We start from the raw sequence: 16,116 nt of genomic DNA, 5'->3' as shown, positions 1-16,116 counted from the left end.
ATAAGAATCGATAAATAGAATTTCGTAAAATTAAGTAACCTTTTTTTTTACAATGATCATAAATTTAAACGATCTGACTTGTAGTGTTGTTAAACGACTCATTTTGAGGCGAATTTTAAAAACGGCTAATTCAATATTCCATCCAGAATACTATCACGCAAGCCTGAAAATAATTTTGTTTGTAGAAGGAACAAAGGTTTTTGATTAGAGAAATCTCGAGGCTTAGGCAATATTTTTCTGGCTAAAATATTGTAGCCGTTTTTAAAATCGACTCAAAACGAGCCGTTCCTACTGACGTTAGGGGGTCTATTATAAAAGCTATTTTTTAAAATAAAAATCCTAGTTAAAAAAATGTAATTTTAAAATAAATTATCAAATTACATATATTCGTTATAGAGCTTCTTAAATTTCATAATCTTTTTTTCTAAACAAAAATTTTATTTATATAAAATGAAGAAAACATTACAATTATTAATAACTAAAGAAATGGATAAAGAGGTAAGATTTGTACTCATATTTGATTTTAAAAGTGTTAATAATTAATGGGATTACGACTTTAATCCGAACTTACAAATTTTATTGACATTTTTTTAAAAAAAGGTTTCGCTATATAGCCCGGTTTATTATAGGGTAATAGTGGTTGTTTTACTGTTATCTTGATATTTAAAAAATAGGTAGGTTTCTTATTTAAATTCCGAATCTATTTCTACACATAAATAATATATTAAGAGGATCCACTATAAAACAGTGTTCCACCTTTGATCACATTTTATTTCCGGAAATATTATTTTTACAGATAGACCTAACACGCAGTTTTTTTTTTAAAAAAAGATATTATTTCGGTTTCTGAGCAATGAAATAAACACAGTTGTAGAGGTATTGCAACATGGATTTTGGATTTTGCGCGTAACCGGTTTGAATATTGCATTTTTCTTTCTGAATTTATAAAAAATTAATATAATAAATTGTGAAAGCAACCGAAGGTGAGCTTATATTGTTTTTAAAAATAATTAAATATTACTAAGATACGCAGTTGAATATATCGTCTAATCATTATTGAAAAAAATAATAATTTAGATTGATTTACTGGGATTCTTTATATTAAAATTAGGGATCTAAAAAAACGAACAAAACGTGCTTTAAAAATTATTTTAACAAAATTTTAAAATTACTCATATATAAAAATTAATTTTTATAAAAAAAAGTGATACTATAGATCGAAATTTGCCGATCCAACTGTATAATCTATACATGGGTCATTAAGCCCCACCGACTTTAGCCTAAATATTTATTTTTTAAAATAGTTTTCTCTTTAAAATTTTTTTTTTATAAATATGTTATGTATATTTCTAATATTTAAAATAAAAAATTTAACTTATTGTAATCGTTTTTAATCTTAAATTTGATTGTAAAAATTCTTAATAAATATTTGAAAAATCAAAAAAAAAATTTATTTATTAGCGATTTATAAAATGGTTGTAAAAAATGAAAAATTTCCAAACAAATGATTATATTTTTTTTTATAAGGGTTAGTATTAAAAAACATTTAAAAAAAATGATTATATTTTTTTATAAGGGTTAGTATTAAAATACATTTAATTTATTTTTTCTTAAAATAATGGGGTTTTTATATATAATTAAAATTAATCTTATAAGTTGGAGATTTATTTTCGTTTATATACTAAGCTTTTTTGAGATAAAAAAAACGAAAGTTCATTTTATATCAAAACAGCTAGGACAATATTTTATTTAACGAGTGAATAATAGCACTCAAATACCAGAGTAAAAAAAATTTTTTTTAAGAATCTTATTAGCATATAATTAGTGTTGCGTAATCGGCTAAAAACTACGCCTAAGCCTAATAAGGCTAAGCCTAAAAATCGGCTAAGCCTATTAGCCTAAGCCTAAAAATCGGCTAAGCCTATTAGCCTAAGCCTAAAAATCGGCTAAGCCTAATTAGGTATGCCTAAAAATCGGCTAAAACTAAAAATCGGCTAAGCCTAATTAGGTTAAGCCTAAAAATCGGCTAAGCCTAAGCCTATATAAATCTGCTAAAAAATTAGTCAAAATTCTGCATCGATGCTTAGTATTAATTATTATTTATTTATTTTAGTAAAATAATTTATTTTATTTATATTTAATGTAAATATTTTATTATTATCAACAAATAAACATGATATGATTTAATATTTTTTATTTATATTATTATATTTTCAAATGAAAATAAATTTATTTATTTGATGTTATTTTAATAAAAAAAATAATATGCTGCTATATTGTAAAATTGTAATATTCTTTTTAATATAATTTATTAGTGATTTTCACTATCTTCTTTATAAATACATCTTTTATTGAGGAATTATATTGTAAATTTTATTAGATAAATAAACAATCTTTTAGGTGAAATCTTTTATCATTTTTTTATCATTTTTTTTAAATTATATTTTTTATTAAATGAGGTGGATTTTATGAAACTTTTTTGATGATTTTATATGATCTTTTTAAGGATAATATTTTAATGTGACAATTGTCATAATCGTTATTTTATAAATTTTTTTGAAGAAAATGGGTTAAAATAAGTATTAATAACATGTGTAAATATAAATTTAGTGAAGATGTACCAAAGAAAAGTGACAATTGTCATAATCGTTATTTTTAAAGTTTTTTGAATTTTTTTGACGACAATATGTTAAAATAAGTATTAATAACATGTTTAAATAAAAATTTAGTGAAGATGTACCATAGAAAATTGACAATTGTCATAATCGTTATTTTTAAAGTTTTTTGAATTTTTTTGAAGAAAATATGTTAAAATAAGTATTAAAAACATGTTTAAATAAAAATTTAGTGAAGATGTACCATAGAAAAGTGACAATTGTCATAATCGTTATTTTATACGTTTTTTGAATTTTTTTGAAGAAAATAGGTTAAAATAAGTATTAATAACATGTGTAAATATAAATTTAGTGAAGATGTACCAATGAAAAGTGACATTTGTCATAATCGTTATTTTATAAGTTTTTTGAATTTTTTTGAAGAAAATAGGTTAAAATAAGTATTAATAACATGTGTAAATATAAATTTAGTGAAGATGTACCAATGAAAAGTGACATTTGTCATAATCGTTATTTTTAAAGTTTTTTGAATTTTTTTGAAGAAAATATGTTAAAATAAGTAGTAAAAACATGTTTAAATAAAAACTTAGTGAAGATGTACCATAGAAAAGTGACAATTATCATAATCGTTATTTTATAAGTTTTTGGAATTTTTTTCAAGAAAATATGTTAAAATAGTATTAAAAACATGTTTAAATAAAAATTTAGTGAAGATGTACCATAGAAAAGTGACAATTATCATAATCGTTATTTTATAAGTTTTTTGAATTTTTTTGAAGAAAATATGTTAAAATAAGTATTGATAACATGTTTAAATAAAATTTAGTGAAGATGTACCATAGAAAATTTACATTGTCATAATGGTTATTTTTAAAGTTTTTTGAATTTTTTTGACGAAAATATGTTAAAATAAGTATTAATAACATGTGTAAATATAAATTTAGTGAAGACAATGAAAAGTGACAATTGTCATATTCGTTATTTTTTAAATTTTTTTGACGAAAATATGTTAAAATAAGTATTAATAACATGTGTAAATATAAATTTAGTGAAGATGTACCAATGAAAAGTGACAATTGTCATAATCGTTATTTTTAAAGTTTTTTGAATTTTATTGACAAAGATATTTTAAAATAAGTATTGATAACATGTTTAAATAAAAATTTAGTGAAGATGTACTCTAGATAAGCGACAATTGTCATAATCGTTATTTTTAAAGTTTTTTAATTTTTGTTGACGAAAATATGTTAAAATGAGTAATAATAACATGTTTAAATAAAAATTTAGTGAAGATGTACTATAGAAAAGTGACAATTGTCATAATCGTTATTTTTAAAATTTCTTTGATGTAAATGGGTAAAAATATAGATTGTAAAATTAAAATTGCCTGAGTATATGCCATAGAAAAACATATGGTAATAATAGATTCTTCCCCAAAAACAGGAGCAAATTGGCATTTTATTACATTTGTTCATCGGGTCAGAAATTAATATGCAAAATTTATATCATAATATCTAATCCTAAGTTAGAAATTATTATTTTTTTACCAATTTTCATCAGACAATCTTGTTTAAAATTTGGGTAAACTTTTTTTTCTATTTTAAAATCAATATCGATGCAAGTTAACTATTTTCGTCAAAAAAAATCAAAAAACTTTAAAAATAACGATTATGACAATTGTCGCTTATCTAGAGTACATCTTCACTAAATTTTTATTTAAACATGTTATCAATACTTATTTTAAAATATCTTTGTCAATAAAATTCCAAAAACTTTAAAACTAACGATTATGACAATTGTCACTTTTCATTGGTACATCTTCACTAAATTTATATTTACACATGTTATTAATACTTATTTTAACATATTTTCGTCAAAAAAATTCAAAAAATTAAAAATAACGATTATGACAATTGTCACTTTTCTATGGCACATCTTCACTAAATTTTAATTTAAACATGTTTTTAATATTTATTTTAACATATTTTCTTCAAAAAAATTCCAAAAACTTTAAAAATAACAATTATGACAAATGTCACTTTTCATTGGTACTTCTTCAATAAATTTATATTTACACATGTTATTAATACTTATTTTAACATATTTTCTTCAAAAAAATTTAAAAAACTTTAAAATTAACGATTATGACAAATGTCACTTTTCATTGGTACATCTTCACTAAATTTATATTTACACATGTTATTAATACTTATTTTAACATATTTTCGTCAAAAAAATTCAAAAAACTTTAAAAATAGCGATTATGACAATTGTCAGTTTTCTATGGTACATCTTCACTAAATTTATATTTACACATGTTATTAATACTTATTTTAACATATTTTCGTCAAAAAAATTCAAAAAACTTTAAAAATAACGATTATGACAATTGTCACTTTTCTATGGTACATCTTCACTAAATTTATATTTACACATGTTATTAATACTTATTTTAACATATTTTCGTCAAAAAAATTCAAAAAACTTTAAAAATAGCGATTATGACAATTGTCACTTTTCATTGGTACATCTTCACTAAATTTATATTTACACATGTTATTAATACTTATTTTAACATATTTTCGTCAAAAAAATTCAAAAAACTTTAAAAATAACGATTATGACAATTGTCACTTTTCTATGGTACATCTTCACTAAATTTATATTTACACATGTTATTAATACTTATTTTAACAAATTTTCGTCAAAAAAATTCAAAAAACTTTAAAATTAACCATTATGACAATTGTCACTTTTCTTTGGTACATCTTCACTAAATTTATATTTACTCATGTTATTAATTCTTATTTTAACATATTTTCGTCAAAAAAATTCGAAAAACTTTAAAAATAACGATTATGACAATTGTCACTTTTCATTGGTACATCTTCACTAAATTTGTATTTACACATGTTATTAATACTTATTTTAACATACTTCCTTCAAAAAAATTCAAAAAACTTATAAAAGAACGATTATGACAATTGTCACATTAAAATATTATCCTTAAAAAGATCATATAAAATAACATCAAAAAAGTTTCATAAAATCCACCTTATTTAATAATAAATAGATAATTTTAAAAAAATGATAAAAGATTTCACCTAAAAGATTGTTTATTTATCTAATAAAATTTACAATATAATTCCTCAATAAAAGATGTATTTACAAAGAAGATTGTGAAAATCACTAATAAATTATATTATAAAGAATATTACATTTTTACAATATAGCAGCATATTATTTTTTTTATTAAAAAAACATCAAATAAATAAATTTATTTTCATTTCAAAATATAATAATATAAATAAAAAATATTAAATCATATCATGTTTATTTGTTGATAATAATAAAATATTTACATTAAATATAAATAAAATAAATTATTTTACTAAAATAAATAAATAATAATTAATGCTAACATTGATGCAGAATTTTGACTAATTTATTTTAGCCAATTTTTAGGCTTAGCCCATTTTTAGGCTTAGCCAATTTTTAGGCTTAGCCGATTTTTAGGCTTAGCCAATTTTTAGGCTTAGCCGATTTTTAGGCTTAGCCTAATTAGGTTTAGCCGATTTTTAGGCTATACCTAATTAGGCTTAGCCGATTTTTCCACCTAAAATCTCGGCTAAGCCGTTTTTAGTCGGCTAAAATTAGCCGATTACGCAACACTACATATAATTGTATCAAGATATGATATTTTCGTTTGATAAGTTGGTAAAATAAAAGGACATGTAATTATAATTATTTTCCTTAATGCAAATGTGGGCTCTTATATTAATTAAACCATATTCACGTCATATCCTGAAAACTAGCCTAGCCCAGATCAGGCATTTATAATATGTCTACAGAGTGTCATCTTTATAATACAGGGTTTACCGTTGTTTTAGCAGAAACTCTTATTATGGAGAGCACAAAAAATGTAATCAACATTTTTTTAAATAAAAAAAGCCAATACCCCTATACCATTTTTTCTAACAAATTCTCATTTAAAACGAGCATTTATTAAAAATAAATAATTTTTTACATGAAACTTATAATATTTATTCATAAAAATTAGTTGAACATCTATTTACAAAAAAAATTTCAAAATAAATTTATATAATTAAAATAATTTTGTGTGTCAATGGTATTGCATAAAAATATATTATATAATAATAGAATAATCTGTAAAAAATTTATTTATAGCTAAATAATCAATATTTTATAAAAATGAAATTGTTAGTTTTAATAACTTATGACCGTCATGGCTAAGCAAAATATTTATATATTCCTTCAATTTAATAGTTAATTTTCTTTCTTCATGATTCATTTTAAATAATATTCATGAAAAGTAAATATTCATTATTCAACGTTCCAAGTTCCATATGTCAATGCGATTTATATTTTTTATACCAATAAACAAATGCTTTTAGTGTTTCAGGGCGACACAATGATGGATTTTTTAGAAAACTTGATATCATTCTTTTAAACCTCTTTAATAGTATTTGATTCTATATTACTTTCCAAATTTTATATGGGAATTCGTTCGAAAGAACGGTAAAAATAGGGGTAATAACATTTTTTTAAATTTGTTTTTATATGATAATAGAATTGAATGAGAAAGAACAAAATATATAAAAATTAAGTATTTTGTGCTCTCATAATGTGCGTTCCTGTTTTAAAACAGCTGCAAACCCTGTAAGACGATAAAAATCATGAGTCTATTTACCCTATGTTTTATCATTTTTTTAAATTTATCCACCTCCCTTTTCCCACCTAATATTATTCAATAATTTTCGCAACTTTATAATCAAAATATCTTACAATAAGTTTGAACCCCATTTTGATGATAGCGATTTTTATTTGTTCGTAACTAAGTTCGATAGACGTTTCATTGGGCATATCTGCATAGTGATAAAGCAATGGACCTAAAAAAACAATAAATAAAAAAATCTGATATAATTTTATTTTCTTTGATTATAAAATATATGGCGCAGAAAATATTAGCCGAGATTAGTGAAAACCCCCTAAAAATTTGTAAAATTACTTTTGCGATAATGCCACATATGCAAGATATCAGAACCAGCCTAATCAGATAGACATTTTCGATTATTGATTCATAGCAGGGGGTTATGCATTTGACCGGTCAAATATGACGGTGAATTGACCTATATCTGACAGGTCAAATCAAAATAAATGTTTTTAAAGACAATATTAACCTTGCTTTATATATAATAGTAAAAAAAATGAATTTATGTAATATTAAATAATATTTTTTTTAAAATCTACAATTCATGGCAGAGTCTTGTTCCGATTTATATTCAATATTATCCTTCCTTAATATTTTTAATCAATCTTAGGTCATGATCTTCAATCGATTTTTTATCTTGGTATGGATATTACCCCAAACTGAATGAATTTTATTCTAAAAAAGAAGCTTAACTAGGTATTGTTAGTAAGACATTAGACACTAATCTTAATGTCCAAGGTGGACAAAGCCTATTCCAACAACTTAAAAATCTGATTATTTTTTATAAAAGTTATTGGTTTCCACATATTTTGGATATTAAATTTACCGCCGCTTTTACTTCTGAAATTTATGATTATATATTTTGAATATCATCATGAAAAATGCCTAATTCTTATATTATATATCACATGCTTCATCAAACTCACTACTAGAAAATGCTCCCCTTATAATGGGATTCCAATAAATAAACTGCTGTGTGAGCATATGAATTTGGATTGATTTTACCTTTTCAAACGTATATTTAATTTTTGTTTTCTTCGGGTAGAGAAATTATAAAAATCATGGCATGAATTGTGTGTTTTGCAAATTAAGCATATCGTTTATTACGTGGGATAAAGTATATTCATCCCGTTGAACCTATAAATCTTAAAGAGTAGTTTAAAATTTTAAATTTTTCGTCCAAAATATTTCTTCATTTAATATATTATAGATAATTACGTTCGGACAAATATCCAACTTCTCCAACAGCTGCCTTCAGAGCTTTCCTGCATATTTGTATTTGCTCCTTACATTTTATTGGCGATGGCCATCTTAGTTGAATAATTGTACATATGGCATAGTAATTTTCTCAAACCATGCTATAGAAAAATTATTATATTTACTTATATATGGAGATCCAATCCAATCATTAATGAAAAAAAATTCTTTTGTTTTTATATATTAAAAAAAATTTCAATATTTTAATATAAAATTATAACTAAATCGATGTCTTTATGATTCAAATATATTTTAAAATAAATTGTAACCTAATCAAATTGATAAACATGCTTTAAATATATATTAATTAATTAAATTAATATATTTATTCACCATTAATATTTTTCAACCTTCGGTCTATTGCCTGACTTTCGAACCCTGATTCATAGTAATGTGTGGGTCAGTTGTGTATTATATAAAGGAAGTTAAAGAGGCATTTACCTACTTTTCAATTTTTTTTAAAAACCTTATTTAAACTTATAAATTGGATCCTATTAATAATAGGTGATTTATCCCTCCCCTTAGAGCAAAACAATAAATACGGTTATAACAACACAAGTCCCTCTTCCCTTCTAAGCTTTTCGTCAGAAACAGAGAAGGCTGGTAGTATTAATAACAATACCCTGGAAACCAATAAAGATATGGGGACTTTGCTTGTATTCAAATAGAGGTTTTGGGGAAAAATAATCAGTAGTTTTCAAATGCTCAGAGGAAAAAAAATAAACAATACAAAACAAGCAATTTTTATTAAAATAATATATTTTAAAAAAATGTACCAAAATTAATCCAATATCCACCAGGTTTGAGTATTTTTTGAATGGTTTCAAAGTAATCTAATATGTTATGGGCAGTGTCGACGAAGAAGCATGTTATAACGGAATCCCAGGCATCTTGAAATTAAAAAGTTGTTAAGGAATCACGATTAAAAAAAATTGACGATTCTGGATCCGATCCCAATTTGGGCAAATTCAGTGGATCGAAAATTCATACAAAAATGAAGATCTTGATTGAGATCTTTGTATCATATTGGTCGGTCTCTAAAATTTTACTTTCCCGATATTTTTAAGAATAATTTTATTAAAATCGATACTTAATCAAAATCAAATTTAGAGCGATTCATCGAGAAAAAAAAATGAATCTAATTTTATCTAACGGAAATGGGCCTATTCAAAAACTAAATCGAAATTAACTAGAAATAATGTAATGATAAAGAACATTGAGAATCAAGTTATTAACGAAATTAAAATGCATAATAATTTAATTTATAAAGCCAAACCATTCTAAAGCAAAGAGTTTTTTCTTATTGTTTCTTCTCTTTTGAGATTTATGACAGAAAATTAATTCAAACCAAGAAAGGCCTTTCACACGCAGTTTACGTATGCCGTGGTTAATCATATCACCCATTAAATTGGTAGGTTAGCAATAGAAATGACAAATGAAATATTCCGAATAATCGATTATATATTCGAATAATTGAATTATTTGTCGAATAATTCGTTTATTGAATCGAATAATTTACTATTCGTATTCGTTACTATTTAATTCGAATTATTCAAAACTCGGTAATGTTAAAGGAACAAGAAAAAAACGATTTTATTAAAAAGATGGGAATAAGAATTTTTAAAGTGGATCGTTTAACAACCCTAATATATTATTCTTTGTCTATAAGGCCTATCCACTTTATTTTAACGAAGCATTATCGTTTAACAACCCTAATATATTATTCTTTGTCTATAAGGCCTATCCACTTTATTTTAACGAAGCATTATATACGTAAGTAATATCTTCTAACATTATAAACGTTTTAAATGCTGTGTCGGAGAAGTGGATCAGGGCCAGGCATTAATGCGTATCTTATTAAATTTATCTTCCAATCAAAATATTAATATATTTTTTTAAAATATCGCTTTAACTTTCTTCCGTGTAAATTTCTAAAAAGTCCCCTGCAGACATGGAAAAGTTGGAATTTTCTGGTATATCGGATGGATTTACATCTGGAATCGCTATGTGGGCTGTTTGTTGAGTGGTTTGATAATTGTTGGTATATTGGTGTAGCCAAGGATGTATTTGGTAAGCATTTATGGTCTTGCAACTTTAATAAAATAATAATACAGAAAAGACTTTAAGAGCAAAAATATCATAGTTAAAAATGCGGGAATGAAACTACGATTAAGAATTATGGAATGCAAACAAAGGGGAAACGATTATCCTTAAACTTTTTCTCAGAAAAATTCTGAGAAGTAAGATATTAATTTCCATTACCTAATCATAAGTATATAATATTGATAAATAATGCCTAAATCTTTATGTGATTTCACATAAAACTTGGTTATTTCAAGTAAAATTCACAGCCATTTAAATCAAATCGAATTTTGTATATATTTGTTATTGAATTTAGAATCAATATTTATATATATGACTTGGGGGGAGGGGATCTTTTAGGAGGTAGGGGTACACTAACGCGGGGGGGGGGGGTATGGAATAAAAAATATTTGTAGAGACCATGATTAAAACTGTTAATATAAATTTATAAGAAAACAAAATCAGGTGGGAGTAAAAAATTTTAATTTTTTATATTGATATAATGTTGCTTTAGCTCTCTTCCATCAGTTATTTTTTTCAATGCTAAGTAACTTTCTCCAAAAGAAATATCATTGTGGAAGTGTAATATCAAGTTATGCAAACGAAAAATTATTAGAGCAGATAAATGCCTTAACCATCCTAATACTGCAATAAAAAAATGTTAGTTTCACTTCACATGGGCCACAAAACCGAAAAGTCACTCATTTGCATGACTCCAATTTTTGGAACACAAATTTTCAAATATTCTCAATCATTATGGTTAGAGCTAGGCCTATTCAAAAACGAATTCGAATCGAATAGTGCATTATGAATAATTTACTATTTGAATTCGTACGAATAATAAAATCTACTATTTGTATTCGATTCGAATTATTCGAATAAATTTTTTTAATAAAATAAATCATACTCAAATATATTGACAAATTTTTTTATTACAAATTTGATTTTAAACAGAAAATATTATAATAATATGTAATCAATAATCTGATAATAAATAATATATAATCAAGTTATAAACAAAATTAAAATATATATTATTAATTTAATTTATAATTTAAGCCAATTTTTAAGGTAAAGAGTTTTTCTTATATTTTCTTCCTTATATGACATGCGGTTTTTTGACAATAAATTAGTTCCAACTGAGAAAAGCCTTTCACAAGCAGTTGATGTTCCTTGTATAGATAGATAATCCCTTGCCATTTTCGAGAGTATGGGGATCCGATATGCATTTGCCTTCCAACACATTAACGGGTCAGTATCACTCTTTGCTCTTGGTTCACTCAGATAAAAATCTATTTCACACAGTTGAATATTATTTTGTTTAAAAACAATGTCTAGCCTGTTTTGTTGAATTTTATCCTTATTTGTTTGACAGTTTTAATTATGAGCTTATAAAATAAAATCATATTTAAATGGGAGTAAATTAAATACCTATATATCTATTGTAAATCTCTTTAAATTGGTCCATTAACTTCCTAAAAAAGGAACCTGTGTTGGACTAGTCCAAATGTCAGATGAAAAATTAATCTGACTTTTATTTTTAAATATTATTTCCTTTACCAATTGTTCTTTTTCTTCAAATGTATTATACATGTGCAATTTAAGAGTATTGGAGCATATTGATTTTACAGAACAATCAAGATCACTTATAAAATTTTTAAAATCATTAGAATTAAGAATTTTAAAAGGAATATTATGATTTATAAATAATTTTAATAAATTATCCTTAAAATTAATTTTTTTTTAAGAATTTGGTGTAGACTTTAAAAAAATGTCAATTTATTATTTTTTTTACTAAGGTGTGAATTAAACCTATTATAATGATTAATAAGAGGAGATGTTGTTTTGCCTTTACATTTTATAATACTCTTGCAATGATTGCAAGCAGCCTTTTCACTATCTTTAAGGATTTGATATTGATCCCATATTCTCTTTTGTGAGGAAATTTTCTCATCTTCAACATCAAGCATAATTTCATCAGAAGCATTCTCCTCTAACATAATAAAGCTAGCTAACAATAATTATTGTAGAAATGTAATATATTTTATGTACCTCTGGTTTGTGTAATTTTTAATATAATTTATTATGAGATTCAAAAAATAAACTTTTCGTGAGATTTAAAAAATGTGGCAAATAAAAATTTAAATTTTCACTTCAGAAATTTTTAAATTTGTGCTAGAATTTTTATAAACACAAACACATCACCTGTCCGATTGGCAGGTCAACAAATAGAAATAACAAATGTTAGATTTATTAAACAATTTATTAATTACGAATAATTCGTTTTATTCGAATCGAATAAATGATTATTCGTATTCAGATAAAACAAAATAATTTATTATTCGTATTCGTAATTATTCAATTAGATTCGAATCGAATTATTTTTGAATAGGCCTAGTTAGAGCTCTACCAGTAGAGTTCTGCAAAGTTAGGCCCGGCCTGTACCCGGCCCGAAAGGGCTTCGGGCCAGGCTTAATTTTATTAAAAATAATCGGGTTTGGGCTGGGGCCTAATATTTTTAAAAAAAATTCGGGCCGGGTCGGATTGAATCTAGGAAATTTTTTAAATATATCTAAATTTATTAATTTTATAATGAATTTTTTATGTAAAATAAAAATATTTGATTTTATTTATTGAAACTAAACGACATATAACATATGTCTTTTATTTAGAGTAATTATAAAAATTAATTTCTATATTTAAATAAATTTGGGCCGGGCCAGGTTGGTAAATTTTTTTAAAAAAAATTCCGGGTTCAGGTCAAGCTGGCAAAACTTTTTTAAAAAAAATTTTGGGCCAGGCTTTAAAAATTAAGCCCAATGCAGATCACTACCTGCCATTAACCTCGAATATGACCTGGACCTCAGACTGGTAAAATTTATAAATTCACAAGCCCAAATCTGGTCTGACATTATTTATTTATTTTTAACTTGGCCAGAACTTTTATTTTGATTTTTGATATGTCCTGAATTTTTATTAAAAAATATAAATTAAACACATTTATACTCATATAAGATAAAAAAAATTATAAAGACTGTCCTGGTTTGTCTTATTTTTGAAATATACTTCTGTAGATTTTGAAAGAAAATACCCTATTCTGTTTTATCTCAAGTGTGTAATAAATACTTTTAATATGATTAGAGGAAGCCATATAGATGGCTTAACATATTCCTGTAAATCAAGTCAGACATGGCATAATTCCTTTGTTTTAATTCTAAAAAAATTCTAATTATCATATTAGCTTAACAAAAGACACAAAAACCCATTTTTAATTTTGCATGTTTTTAATACCACCTTTCCCAATTTAAAAAAAAACTTGCCCCAGACACAATTTGGCAGTCACCTAAATGGTTTAAATTAGATATAAAGTGAGTGTAATAAATTTTATACAATAAAATATTATAGTAGGGCAGAAAACTTTTACAGGAGGGTTTAGAAGGATGAATTTTTTAAGTGGTAGGGTCAAATGTTTTTAAGGAGTTAACATTGCCATAACCTAAATACATACTTATAAAAAAAAATTATTTCCATTTTATATTGAAGAATAATCACAAACAAATCAAATATTTTAATTTATATTTTAAAGGACTAACTTATTTAAAATGAAATTTGAGGCAAGCAACATGAAGAGACTCCATTCATTACCTTGAGCAGTGAATCCCAGTTTAGCAATTTCATATACTAATCTACCCAGTCCACAACCAGGAATTAATATTGATATTTCTTGAAAAGCTTTAATATTAATTTTTGCCTAGTTATTTTATTTATATATTACTATCTTCTTTGAATAATAATTGCAGATCAATTAATATTGGGGTATAACTAATATCTCTTTCTAATTTTCCTTCTAAACTCCAGTCTCTAAAAAATTGTTTAACAGTGCTATCTACCTTTTCCATATCAAACTGTGAAGGGATCTGATAATGCAAATCTTTAATAACCTCATTTTTCTAATTTTAATAATATAAACAAATAATTCATCATTACATATCTTTTATCAAAATAGTCATATCCATTTTGAAATACATGTTTTGAATGTTTTATAATTTGAGTTATAAATTGATTATTGGCATTAATTGCTGTAAGCATATCCTCATATGTTGAAGAAAAAGTAGGAATCCATTTTTGTTGATACATAGGCAATGTATCAAAAAACTTTTTGCCCTTTTCTAGACGTTTAATTGAATATATCCTAGTAAATAAAAATATATTATCTTATAAGAATAAGATTATAAATATACCGATAATATCGATAAGCATTGATAATTCTGAAAAAATGTTTTTTTTCTTCATTTGCCAAATCTCCATTCATATTTAGGTTAGAACCCCAAGATATTCCACAAAATCACATCAAATTTACGCAAACCTACTCTCTTTTTTTCCTAAAATAAACTATAGTTTTTCTAAAATTACAAGATTGACTAAAAATCAATCTTATTGTGATGTATTATTTGACAGGTCGAACTATTTGACTTTCTATGTGATTTATCAAAATATTAAACAAAGATGTAAATAATCCTTATATTATATGCTAAACTTTATCATTAGGTTTCCTCAAATTTTAGAGGTTTTGGACCACTATATGATGACAGAATATTCACTAAGCAAATCACTAGTGTTGTTAAAAAGTCTGAATCGGGTCGATTTTAAAAACCCCCCTGATTAATATTATAAGCAAAATAACATTATTTAAAGATTCTGCACTTAGCTGGTATAAATGCTTGGCTGTATCTATTTGCCAAATCTTGATGCTTACATAATATTATTTTAGCGAAAATCTTAATCGGGTCGTTTTGAAAAATCGACATAAATCGGGCCTTTTAATAACAATACAAACCACCCTCAAAAACAGTAGCTATTATAATAGGGGGGGGTGGTCTAAGTAATTGATTTGTAAGATATGGGGGAAAGAAAACTTTTTTTGAAGTTTTTTTTAAAAAACATTGTACCCTCATGATGATGGGTGCCTACCTTTTTATAATTTTTTTCATTTTTAAATTTTTTTAGAAATTGTTCTTAAAATATATATATCTATCTAATATATATAATCGCCGTAATCAAGAAATCAACGTTTTCGTATAACCTTAATGTTAATTTTTATTTTTGATATATACTTTCCTATCATCTTAATGTTAATTTTTATTTTTGGAATCAACTTTCCTATCATCTTAATGTTAAATAAATCAAAGCTATATACCCTTAATGTTAAGTTATTTTTATTTATTTTTTTATACATCAACGAGATTAACCACTGACTTAATGTTTGTTAAACAAACCTTCTTTCCAGTCACCCTTCTATATAATTTTGTAATACAATTTTTCTTATAGAAACTATATTATGATAAAATAATTTAAATATATCAATATTTATCTTTTTTATTGGAAGCTCCAGGTTTGGGAAACCAATTTCAAAATTATTATCGGTTGGCC

The 16,116-nt window shown here is 24.5% G+C and overlaps 1 protein-coding gene across 3 annotated transcripts; it reads right to left on the bottom strand.

Annotated features, from left to right (window-relative positions):
- Positions 1-591: 591 nt before the first annotated feature.
- On the bottom strand, positions 592-15,107 carry LOC135929575 (carnosine N-methyltransferase-like). Of its 3 annotated transcripts, XM_065466225.1 has the most exons (8): positions 14,928-15,107; positions 14,674-14,878; positions 14,462-14,636; positions 14,280-14,418; positions 10,518-10,696; positions 9,381-9,494; positions 7,422-7,525; positions 592-936 (listed from the first exon to the last, which is right to left on the bottom strand). In XM_065466225.1, exons 1-8 carry the CDS (start codon positions 14,996-14,998, stop codon positions 835-837), a joined length of 1,089 nt encoding a protein of 362 aa, XP_065322297.1. In that variant the 5' UTR covers positions 14,999-15,107; the 3' UTR covers positions 592-834. The 3 variants fall into 3 exon arrangements, with proteins under 3 accessions (XP_065322297.1, XP_065322298.1, XP_065322299.1); XM_065466226.1 differs by lacking the exon at positions 14,462-14,636 and having other exon boundaries at positions 14,280-14,437; XM_065466227.1 differs by lacking the exons at positions 592-936; positions 7,422-7,525 and adding an exon at positions 7,643-7,771.
- Positions 15,108-16,116: the final 1,009 nt, after the last annotated feature.

This window comes from Gordionus sp. m RMFG-2023, chromosome 5, assembly GCF_954871325.1.
Source record: "Gordionus sp. m RMFG-2023 chromosome 5, tfGorSpeb1-WG-v2, whole genome shotgun sequence".
NCBI lineage: Eukaryota > Metazoa > Nematomorpha > Gordioida > Chordodea > Parachordodidae > Gordionus > Gordionus sp. m RMFG-2023.
This window is presented reverse-complemented; position numbering and strand designations above follow the sequence as displayed.

Bases quoted from the DNA above. Each gene is read 5' to 3' on its own strand.
- LOC135929575 (XM_065466225.1), bottom strand. From the start codon at position 14,998: ATGAATGGAGATTTGGCAAATGAAGAAAAAAAACATTTTTTCAGAATT. The intron at 14,419-14,461 runs GTAATATATAAA...TTAATATTAAAG, and splicing joins ATTATTATTCAAAGAAGATA to CTTTTCAAGAAATATCAATA. The intron at 10,697-14,279 runs GTTAGTCCTTTA...ATTTTATTAAAG, and splicing joins TCAAATTTCATTTTAAATAA to TTGCAAGACCATAAATGCTT.